The following is a 12,131-nucleotide window of genomic DNA, read 5'->3' on the forward strand; positions in this document are numbered from 1 at the left end:
AACCAGGCTCTGATATCTCGGGAGTCTGTTTTTGGTCCACGTTTTCTCTGTGTGGAGGCTGGCTGGGGGGCGTGAGTAAGGCTGTTATCAGGCCCAGCAGTGCTGAACCGACCAGGGGCCACCCCTGGGTGGGAAAGGGCAGGGCTGGGTGCCCATGGCAGGCTGTCTCCTCCAGTGTAGATAACTTTGTTCTGGGCTCAGAGAGATGACATCATGAAGGATGGCAATGAAGATGTCGGTGCAGAGATGGGAAGTGTTATCTGCTGCCCTTCACTAACAATACCATCTAGTGGGGACACACACACACACACACACACACACACACACACACACACACACACACACACACACACACACACACACACACACACACACACACACACACACACACACACACACACACACACACACACTAGGCCTTACATAGTATTTACGATTGGTGCTCCAGGCCAGAACTCATGGTGAACTGCAGATCCATTTTCTCCCAGATGTTGTCAATAAAAAGTTATTCCATAAGACAATTCCAAGAGCTGTTTACCCAGTGTCATTCTGCCAAATTAAGATATCTAATAATATTGGATGAATGATACTGCAACACTCATGAAGGTGTTATGACAGGTTTTATAAAGATGTTAGGAATGCCCCATTTTGAAGTCAAATGTTACCCAGAGATTTAGTGATCTCTTATCTCCTGTGCCGACTCATCCAGAGATTTAGTGATCTCTTATCTCCCGTGCCGACTCATCCAGAGATTTAGTGATCTCTTATCTCCTGTGCCGACTCATCCAGAGATTTAGTGATCTCTTATCTCCTGTGCCGACTCATCCAGTGAGGCTACCTATGTCAGACATGGTCTGTGTTGGGAGCCAGGGGGGGTGGTGGTGGTGTGTGTATTTAGGGTGGGAGGTGTTTAAAAAGCAGACACAGTGGCACAACTTAGCCATGTCATATAGAAGTGAGGGACTGCACACTATAGGCGTGTATCTACACACGAAAACAAAAGCCTCTTAGACTTGAAGAAATATTGGAGCTACATTTAAACCACTCTCAAGAAAGATTTCATTTCATCTGGACTTTTCACTCTGTAAGTATGACCATATAGAGTATACATGTATATTGTATGAAGAAAATAGACTGACAACACATTTTGATCATCACAATAATAGTTTTGTAGTTTTTGTACAAAAGTTAGACGTTTAGTTAGTTAGCTACTTATAGTTTAGTTAGTTAGTTATTTAAGTATTCTAAGTATTATAGTTGCTTTAGTACTCAAAAGATGCAACAATTGACTTGCATTGATATTCAGTGACGAGCACATTTTCAGTTTGAATTGAACCAGTTGAGCTGACAGCCGTTTTGTACTGTTTCGCTATGATTTTACTCATCAATCTAGCAAGAGGGCAATATTTTATTAATGTAGTAGTGTTCACTCCCCCTTTAGAAAGCGTTGACCTTTGGCTTTCACCTGGAATTGTTTATTTATGTCTGAGGAAAAAAAACACTTGTCAACCCATATGATTTACTACACAATAAAAGTATAATAAAACATATACAAATATGATGGTCTGAATGAATAAGCCTTTTCATACTTTATAATACACTGTACATATATAATCCATTTTAGGAACATCTACCCAAATATTTCACCTTCTTTATTACTTTACCAAACATATCATGACATTAGTGATAGTCAAAATTATTTGTGAATGTTTAAATCAACATTTGGGCCATTTAAACAGTGTGCGTCTCTCCTATAGGGGAGAAGGACTATGTAAAGGGCTCGATTTTGTAGTTCTTAGCACATGCAATTTATCTGCCTCTGATGTAAAACAAATGTTTGACTTTCACACAATTACTTTACTTCTTTTAGGTTTAAAGAAGTGTGTAGATCACATTTTTTATCGTAGAGCTGTGAAAGTTATGTATTTAGATCTGCCTGCTTGAGATAAATTCAGTGATTGTTTTGCCATGTCTGTGCAGTGAAGCAGTCGAGCTGGATAAATGTTTTTCTACGGACCGCCCCTTTGACATAACGTTGCTGTGAAGTGATATAAATGGATGTAATGATGCAGCCGGCCACCATAGGGAGGCAAATACATGTTTATTCGACAGAGGATGTTGACATGGTCCTAGGGAAGGTCTGAATGGTTGTCTTCTGACTAATAAAACGGTGGGAAATCAATAAAATAAGTTATGTAAACATATACATCTTTTTTTAAAGTAATTTTAGTGCCCGATTTCGGGGACTGTCAGCTTAAGAGGTTTTAACCAGCTGAAATTGTAACCAACAGTAGATGTGACAAACATGGACAGTGCATTGGCCAGGGACCACTCCTTGTCATCACGATCATACAGCAGATGATCCTAAATGATCCAATATAAAATTATTCACCTTAAAAACATGATTTTTTTTTTATGTCTCCATGCAGTCCTTTGAAGTTGACTGGCGGAGATCAGTTGACAGTTTTGTAATACACACTCACTTATCGCTCTCAAAGTCACACTTTGGCTCCTCGCACAGTTCTTAATCAGTGTTGGCTTGTTTCATCCTACAGACTAGTATCTGGCTGACCTAGATCAGCTATGGAGGCTACTCATTGTCTAATGCCAATTCAACTGTTTGGTTTGGTCACAGATGGGCTAATACTGAATGTATGGGTTGATAAAGCTATTAGCCATACAGTATGGTATGGTAACCTAATTCATCAAGAGTCAGTCCGAGCTGACTTGGTTAAAGTGCGATGATGACTCAAATATAAGAGGCTTTTAGACTCAGTTCTTTGCAAAAATGTTTAAAAAAATATTCGTACTATTATATCTGCCACTGACACTCACTAACCTCCTGGGTGATACCACACATACTGTCGTAGAGCACTGGTGAGGTTCCAGATAGAACAGCTCTAGGATGAGGTTACCTCCTTCATTGTCTGGCTCCATCTGTTTATGTTTTAGCCAACTCCTCTGACTATTCATGTATGACATGACAATAATAATCGGACACCTCATTTGATCCTAACCTTAACCATTAGGGCCAAACTGACCTTAGGTCAGTGTCTTAACGGACACTTCATCCTCCTCAACTGGGGCTTGTGGGACTCCTCTCTCAGACAGGATGTGTCGCATCATCAACTTCCTGCTGGCTCTGCTGAGCCGTTTCCTGTTTGCTGTGCATGGGGTGGTGACCGTGTGGCGTGTGGTCGCCGTCAAAGGGGAGCCCCTCTATTGGCTGCTGCTGATGGGCGTGGCTCTGCTGGGGGTGGAGATGGCAGTCACCATCAAGTGTACCCGCAATGCAGAGTGGAAATGGTAACGTCTATATAACATCTATAGCCTTACAGTGCCTTCTACAGCAATGACACAAAGCTAATAATGATAATCATTACCTATCATACACAATTAAGTCTTATAATGACTGCATTAAAATGCATTATTCCTGTTGGCAAAGAAAAGTATTAGCCAAACTGTTTCTGGTACCAATGTTATGTAAGAATGAACACATATGAATTTGCCAGTGCTTCCTCCTTTTGCCCTGTATAAAGCCATAAGGCAGTAACTTGTCCCGCTAACATCAGCCACTCATACTACACTTACTTCCAATTCATATACACACTCACATCATCAACTTATTTAGAAACCCTCTGCTCCATTATAGTGCATGATCTCGATAAAGCGTCCTCCTCAATCTATTCTCCATAATTTTCACAGTGCACACACGCACACCCACATGCACACACCCACACGCACACCCACACGCACACCCACACCCACACACACACCCACACCCACACACACAATACACAATGTAAGACTTACAGTGGCACATCCATTTTTGCACAATCTTTATTATCTATTCCTGTCTCGGAAGTCGTAGCCCAAGTGGAAAACCTAATGAAAAACAATCAAACAGCCCCAGGGTTACACAGCAATTGTAATAATGATTAACCACACAAATGAACTCATTAATTTCATGCAAGGGAAAAAAAAATCCTCTCCTGTTCATGTTGCGATAAATGGAAATGTTAGATAGAAAGACATTAGCAAATAAACCCGTTGGCCTGGCTGTCTTCACAGTCTACATAGCTCTGCCTGTTGTTGTTTTTACAGGGGTGGAATTGGGATTGAAGGGTTGTAGTTGTCTCCACATGAGCCTTTTTCTATTGGGATATTGACCTCACCACTGTACTGGTGGAACTCTTTTACGAGGTGGTGAGCTGTAGCTATAGTGAGCCACTTATTGTATGCATCCAAAATATCTTTCCCCTCTCTCTCTCTCTCTCTCTCTATGTATAGCTCTCCATCTCTATGTATACAGTATATCTCCCTAAAAATATGACATGTCCTTCAACAACACTCTAACTATCTCGCTTGCTGGATTAACTGTCATTTTCCATGAAAAGCCAGTCTATTTATGCGACTCTTACTCCTTTTCAAACCGTCGTCTCCTGTATGGCTCAGGGCCCTGAACTGACTGAACATAAACACTGGATGACCTCTGCTCCACACCCTTCAAAGGGATGACAGGAAATTATGCCATTGCCGATTCTAACTCAACAGGGGAATGATTCCTCCATCGATCCTAATGATACTGCAGAAGCCAGCCTTCATATTTCCTCCATGTGCGGAGGGGCATGCTGAGACGATAACTTACTCCAGGCCCCTCTCTCCCTCTCACTTTGAAGTTCTTTCCTCATGGAGAAGGCTTTGCACTGTCAAGTGGGATTTGCATACATGATGAGAATAATTGGCCGTCTGAAATGGGACACTTCTGTAAGGCTTACTTCTTATACTGACTGGCCAAAAGAAACGTGTGTGTGTTGCTAAAAATAGCTTCCCCCTTCCCTCCTCGTCGCTTTGCTTTTAGGTTCTCCCCCATGGTTTTCCTCTACCTCAGTACCGTCATCCCCTCCATTTGGTTCCTGGAGCTCAGCCTGCTGCAGTACAAGCTCCCTGTCAACATCTCCTCTGGACCCGAGCTAGAAGAGCTGCTGGCTCACATCCCCATCTCAGCAGTAGGTATCACACTACAATCCCTCCCCACAGCAATAATTAACTGATACCTGATCACAGATAAGATGTGAATCTCTAGGGAATAATACATTATAAGGGAGGACGAGGGAAATGGAATTGACACATTGATTGAGATGTGATTGATTGAGAAGTCTGGATTAGACTCACTTGAAGATACTCTCAGATATTTCTGTGATGATAATTTTGGGGCTATTTCTATTTTATGGGATTTTTTGGGTGGAAATTTTTGCCTCATGGCTACTTTTGAAGTTTGGGGAAGGAATTTATTTGAATCTTGGAGCACAAGATAATGACAATTGAGTCAGGATAAATTCCCTCTTCAAGGCTCTAATGTGTACATTTTATCTTCTGGTTAAGGAGCATTTTTAAAGATACATAGTAACTTTCTTAGAAGACAAAGTATCATCTCATTTCATTGTGTGTTGTGTTGACTGACGCAGGACATCTTGCAGCTGGACCCAGAGAACTGGGCGGCAGGGCTGGAGCAGACCATGCTCATCGTACTGGTGCTGGGCCGCTGGCTTATGCCCAAAGGAGACATGTCCCGCGACCAGCTCTCCCAGCTCCTCATGGTCTACGTGGGCCTGGGCGCTGACATCCTGGACATCTTTGACACCTTCAAGGAGCCCGAGGTCAAGACCAACCGGGCCGTTATCATTATGGGCCTTGCCCTCTTTTCCTGGGCCCTCATGCAGTTCCCCTTGGTTCTGACCCAGACCAGTCCCCCCAAGGCCCATCTCCAGCCCTGTTTGTCCCAGCCCGGCTTCCCTCAGGAGGGAAGCGTGGCTGTAGTGGAGGGACTGCCTGGAGCTCCCCCCTCCTGCTATACACCGTGCTGCTCCAGTGAAGTGTGGAGTCTGCTGTTGACTGTGGGGCTCCAGGACGGGCCATTCCTCATCTACCGCCTCTACCTCATGATCAGGGAGAACGTTCTCAACCAGCTAATGATCTTCTTCACCTGTAAAAACATCCTTGTCGTCCTGCTGGAGTTCTACAGGATCTTTGTGGTGCAGTGTGAGCAGCAGGGGGAGGGCTGCCTAGGGGGGCTGGAGAGGTGTGCAATGCCCTGGTGCCAACAAGCCCAGGAGGAGGAGGTGGAGGGAAGACGACAGGATAGTGGAGAACAGAACTGCCAGAGAGAGGAGGGGAGGGAGGTGGTGGAGGGGGATGGGGAGAGGGAGGGGGAGGGGAAGCGGGAGGGTAGCGGGGAAGGGGAGGAGGATGAGGGAGGAAAGGAAAGTGGAGAACAGAGCTGCCAGACAGAGGTGGAGGTGGAGGGGGAGAGACAAAGAATCAGATCAGAGGGGTTGCCAGGTGTAGAGCCTACGATGCCATGATACATGACTCGACCCTTAGGCAGAATCTCCTTCACACACCAAGAGCCTGCCAACTCTATAACCTCCAGTTAAAAAGTATATTATGAATAGACTCTGGTCTCTGGAGGCCAAGGAGTAGGGTAGTAGACACTGAGCAAGTGGAGTCCCTGAAAATGTTATCATATATATTATGTAATTCCCATGATAAATCTATGATAAGAGAGGGAGAGAGATGTACTTTCCATGAACACTATCACGCGACATACAACCAAGATGACTACAACCCAAGTCACATCTGTGAATCTCTCTGTGACTCTCTTCATATAGTACAAAATGCGATGTGTATTATAGGTAACTAACTAATGCAGTGTTTCCCAAACTCGGTCCTGGGGTCCCCGCTGGCTGCATATTTTGTTTTCTGCCTTAGCACTACACAGCTGATTCAAATAATCAACGCTTGATTATGAGTTGATTATTTGAATCAGCTGTGTAGTGTTAGGGCAGGAAACAAAATGTGCACCCAGGGGGACCCCAGGACCGAGTTTGGGAAACCCTAAAGTAACATGCATTACTTAGCTAACACCAGATCAGTCCGTAGCAATGTATTATTGTGCCTTTGATTTTGTGTATTCTTAGGAAACATCTGATTTTGTATGTCTTATTTGGAAATGTTATCATTTTGTAACATTATACATTGAGACATAGCTTAGTGTGATCTTTTGGTTTGGATCGTAATGAGGATGATGATGTTGATTGTGGTGACGGTAATGATTTGAGAGATCTGTGTCTGTTTTGAAAATCGACATTGTTTCAGAAAATGCTTTTAAGCTTTCTCTATTGAAAAATACATGAAAAAAAGCTCTTGGTTGGTTGTCCTTTCATTTTCTACCATGTGATGGCAGTGTTACCAAGTCAAACAAACCACAGCTCAGCTGTTTATCAAATTAAAAGATACATACCAATGAGACAGAGCATTCCAAGCACAACGTTCCCTTCAAAGTAACACGATTCACAATATTAACAATATTCACAGTGGTGGTGTACTTGACCATTTCCATTATTTGACATGCTCTCCCTTCCACAGATCTTATGATGAGATTGGACTGTGTCATTAAGCAATTCAAATGTTAATGCCGTTAATAGTTTGCTTGAGCACCCCCCTCTCTGATATATTGGATTTGGTGATGTGCCTATTATATAGTTACTTTTACAGTAGGATTAACTTGGGGCCATTGTCAGACATTACAGCTTTTGGATTCATCTGCGGAAATGTGTAGTTTATAACACAGTTTCGGGAAGAGAGCTTTAAGTTTCAGAGGACACATTTAATCCACAGCATGAACTCCATATATGGACACTGTCTTCCGTATTGGAATGCAGCCTTAGAGCAGGAACTCTATATATGGTCCCAGACACCTATATTGGAATGTGACTTATTAGCAAGGAACTCCATATGGACATAGAGCTGTGACCATGCCAATCTGTTCACCCACATCCAATCTTCATTAGCCACAAGCCTTCTTCACTCACCTGAATACCCTTGCTTAATCAATCACCCTCATAGTATTTAAACGGCATCCATCTTCACTCCTTTGTACAGCGTCGGGATAGGAAAGAGGAAGGAAGATGGTGGACGAACAAGAAGAGGAATATTGGGACAGGTACACAGAAACATGGATTTCTGAGGAGGAATGGAAGTGTAAGAAGAGGTCGAAGTGAATGATGAAACCAGAGGGTGGAGTTGAATTTGAGGAAGATGGCGAAAAAAATTGAGATGGTGTCAAAGAAGATTGATGTCAAGTGCAAACAGAGTGAGCCGTGCACCAGACGGAGTTCTGGAGGTGAAATGGAATTGAACGGGGGCAAGTTAAGTGAGGTGGAAGGTGTGGTGAAGAGTTCGGAGCCCGATCCTGACATCGATGGACATGATAAAGAAGAGGCTGGTCCAGTAGGAGTGACATTTTTGGGGAAACTGGATCCTTTCCTTTTGGCAAATCCATTTGTGGTTTCAGGGTGGGTGAGAAAGCAGTTGGGTGCTGTTGAATCAGTGAAAGTAACCTGTAGTGGACTTTGATATATGATATTTGTTTGTTTCTTCTGCCCATAGGGAGTGGGCGCTCCGTGTCATGCAACTTGGGTCAAGATCTGTTTCTTGCTTTGCTCTTAGGAATCGGGCACGATTTGTAAGGAGTCATTTCTGGGGTAGCGTTAAGTGTGGAGGTGGAGCAATTGAAGTTGAAAATTCCTGGTGTTTGAGACGCCCGCTGTTTGGTTCGACGTAGACCCAGTGGTGAGTGTGGTGAAACAGAGGAGTCACTGTCAGTCCTTTTGAGTTTTTACCTGACAAAATCTTGGTAGGATATGTCAGTTATCCTGTTAGAGTTTTTGTACCGAATCCACTGTGCTGTTTCAGGTGCAACGTTTATGGTCATGTTGCAGCAGTATGGAGGAGGGAGATTGAAATATGTGGGAAGTGTGCAGGAGGGCATGGGACAGAGGATTGTGTAGTTTCAGTTGATAAAATTATGTGTTAACTGTAGGGGTACCAATGTTGCTCTGAAGACAGTTTGAGGTGGCCAGAGTCAGGGTACTGCAGAGGGTGTTGTACAGTATGTTTAGGCAGTGAAGAAATTAGAGGAGGATGTGTCAAAGGTGAGTGATCTGGAGAGGATCCCTGTGAGTAGTAGATCTGAACCAGCACAGAGTGATTGGCCAACGAGTGATATATCCTTCAGCAAGGTTTGATTCTTAGTGTTCATACTTAGCAATCACATAAAACACATCTCATCCTGTGTTCTTGGAATCTGGCAGCTGCAGAGAAGTATTTGGGTATATGAGTTTTGACATCAGAAGAATTACAGGGCGTGTTGAGTCGTGGTGTCCCTTCCTAATAGGTCGTTGGGATGGTACAGGAGCAGAGGGTCAAAGTAGTGGAATGGGGTAGTGTGTTTTTAATGTGTAGGGTTAATTGGAAGTTTTTTTAAATGAATATTATTAGATTTTTTTTTTTTGTATCATAAATGTAACGTGATTGACGACACGCTACCGCGCAGTAGGTGGAGGCATGCACAAACAAAATGTGCTTAACAGGCCGTACTGCAAGTTTGTTCACAACTCACCTTGCCGGGAGGCCAGTCATCATCTCCGATGCCGAACTCGTGAAAGTGATATTATTATAATAATTATTTTGATTTACACATATAAAGCTAAATGCTGAATTGTTGTGTACATAGACTGAAATAATCCAACAACAGTACTCAAAGGAAAACAACGAAATATTTGGGATGTGGCTACTCCTGGGGCTTGGGTGAGGATCTTGCAGGTGGCAGCTCACTTCGCTCTGCTGGGCTCAATTCACACAGTCTCAACTGTCAACGGTCTCTCTGCTCTCAAGGAATGATGAATCGTTCTCATAAAAGGAAACAAAATGAAACCCAGCAAAAACGATGTAAAACAACTTGTATGGCAATCCTTGAAACTCCTAAATGTCTTTCTCATTCTATGAGAACCAAGCCTTTGCATTGACACCAAATCTAACTCCTTATCAACCTAGCCTCAGGGCAATTTGGATAATATGTAATGTTACGTTACAAATTAAATTGCATTTGTACAATATCATATGAATTGGAGGACGTATAGTAGCAGAACACCATAGCAGTGGCGGTCAGTGCCATTTAAGATGAGGGAGGACGTTTATGTTTTAATGAGCATGGCCTTATTTCTATTACAGCATATTGGATGACTGTCATTAATTTTTTACATTCACACAGTTCACTGTAACAGCGATAGGTTTAGGCTACTACATGATACTCAAATTTTCCCTATACCCATCATGAGTTTGCTACAACCTAACCTATGAATGAAAGTTTACAACGTAGGTGCACACAGGTGGAGAGGAACATTTTGAGGTGACAGACAGTGACACATGTACAGACATTGACACATTCAACACTGTCTTGCACACTCTTGCCAACATTTGCAAAGGAGAGTTTCTATGGGACAAATTCAGGTATGTTTATCCCCATTTCGTTCCATTTGCTTCTGTTTAAGAAACATTTTTAACATAATCGACAGAATGAATACACCAATGATCACGCGTAAACACAATTCACTTTCATAGCAGCCACATTGTATTCCTTCTCGCATCTATGCGCTCTCCTCCTCTCACCTTTTCCATTCGCTTGTGGACTTCAATCCACAACACATCAGCTGTATGTGAACAGGCAAAAACAACTTTCCAAGCCAAACCATATCATAAGTGCTACACACAGCCAACATCGTTGTTACTATATTAGTTAAAGTAACTCCATAGTCAACATAACTAATAGAACTAACGCGTATGCATTAGTAAACCCACTACAATCATGCAGTAATGTTACAGTGTACAGTCAGTAAGCAGTTTAGCACTAACACTGGCGGCCCCTGGTGGCAATACATTTGTAAAACCAAAAGCTTACCTTGACTTGGAAGAGTTCCAGTGTTATGTTGGATAGTCATAGCCAGCTAGCTAACATAGCCTCCCTCTGTTTTTCGCAGGGTGTTTGAGTAGGCTAAACTAGCTAGCTGCATTTGCTAGCTAAGTAAGTGAAACTGAAAGTGAAACAAAAATGACTCTTCATCTCTCTCTTGCTTGTCCTTCATTTAGGAAGAAATACATTTGTTCAAAACTGTTCAACTATTGTCTTTCTCTCTCTTTGAGTCAACTACATTTTATGAATTACAGTGCTAGCTAGCTGCAACTTATGCTTTCAGCACTAGATTAATTCTCTGATCCTTTGATTGGGTGGACAACAAATCAGATCATGCGGCAAGAGCTCTGATAGGTTGGAGGATGTCCTCCGGAAGTTGTCATAATTACTGCGTAAGTCTATGGAAGGGGGTGAGATTGTATTGTTTTGTATTGTATTGAAGTCAATGTACAGTGCCTTCCGAAAGTATTCAGACCCCTTGAATCTTTCCACATTTTGTTATGTTACAGCCTTATTCTACAAAGTGAAAACAGGTTTTTAGAATTTTTTGCAAATAAAAAACAGATATACCTTATTTACACAAGGTTTGACTATTTGGAAATTTGGTTACCATGATGACATAATCTTGTGGTTGAAATTTTACCCTCACAACAACAGATTACTTTTTTCCCACGTAGATTCGACGTCACAATACGTTGATAAATTATGTTGAAACAACATTCATTTAACCAGTTTGTGCCCTGCGAGCTGTCTCTTTCTGTCCATCTCTCGGTCTCTCTCTCATTACCCCTCTCCTTGTCTGCCTCTCTCTCTATCTTGTTATCTTTCCACCGATTCAGGCAGCTTACTGGAACCAAAACACTGCCTTCTAGTGCAGGCAGAGGATGTTGCTCTCCTCCGCTGTACTTGACGGCCAACAGACACAGAGGGCTGTAATAGGAGTGAATTGAACTCAAATCCCTTGTTAAGAACACCTGCTGCTCATCTCCTGCCACTGTTTTACAGCACTTTAAGATTTAAACACGAGAAAGGGCTTCAAGGGGCTACATATATTTGGTCACCAATTTGAACCATGTCAGTATAAGCGACCTGACCACATTTAACAGACATAGGCTTTGGGAAGTATTAAATTGAGATTTTTTTTGTCACTGGCCTACAATACCGTCAAAGTGGAATTATGTTTTTTTAAAACATTTTTACAAATTAATAAAAAATGAAAAGCTGAGTCAATAAGTCAATAAGTCTTGAGTCAATAAGAATTCAACCCCTTTGTTATGGCATACCTAAAGTGAAAACATGTTCTTAGAAATGTTTGCAG

At 42.4% G+C, this 12,131-nt stretch overlaps 1 protein-coding gene and 1 long non-coding RNA gene across 2 annotated transcripts; both read left to right on the forward strand.

The window, feature by feature from the left end:
* The first annotated feature begins 3,112 nt into the window (after window positions 1–3,112).
* LOC118360302 (transmembrane protein 26) lies at window positions 3,113–7,437 on the forward strand. The gene is made up of 4 exons (XM_052482583.1): window positions 3,113–3,306; window positions 4,862–5,009; window positions 5,469–6,182; window positions 7,429–7,437. The coding sequence occupies exons 1-4, from the start codon at window positions 3,113–3,115 to the stop codon at window positions 7,435–7,437; spliced, it is 1,065 nt and encodes a 354-aa protein (XP_052338543.1).
* Window positions 7,438–7,960: 523 nt separating this feature from the next.
* LOC118359447 (uncharacterized) lies at window positions 7,961–11,809 on the forward strand. The gene is made up of 3 exons (XR_004820666.1): window positions 7,961–8,357; window positions 8,452–8,634; window positions 11,653–11,809. It is a non-coding gene; the product is annotated as an uncharacterized LOC118359447 (long non-coding RNA).
* The last annotated feature ends 322 nt before the right edge of the window (window positions 11,810–12,131 follow it).

Source organism: Oncorhynchus keta, chromosome 27 (assembly GCF_023373465.1).
Source record: "Oncorhynchus keta strain PuntledgeMale-10-30-2019 chromosome 27, Oket_V2, whole genome shotgun sequence".
Taxonomy (NCBI): Eukaryota; Metazoa; Chordata; class Actinopteri; order Salmoniformes; family Salmonidae; genus Oncorhynchus; species Oncorhynchus keta.

Bases quoted from the DNA above. Each gene is read 5' to 3' on its own strand.
- LOC118360302 (XM_052482583.1), top strand. From the start codon at position 3,113: ATGTGTCGCATCATCAACTTCCTGCTGGCTCTGCTGAGCCGTTTCCTG. The intron at 3,307-4,861 runs GTAACGTCTATA...CTTTGCTTTTAG, and splicing joins CGCAATGCAGAGTGGAAATG to GTTCTCCCCCATGGTTTTCC. The intron at 5,010-5,468 runs GTAGGTATCACA...TGACTGACGCAG, and splicing joins CTCACATCCCCATCTCAGCA to GACATCTTGCAGCTGGACCC.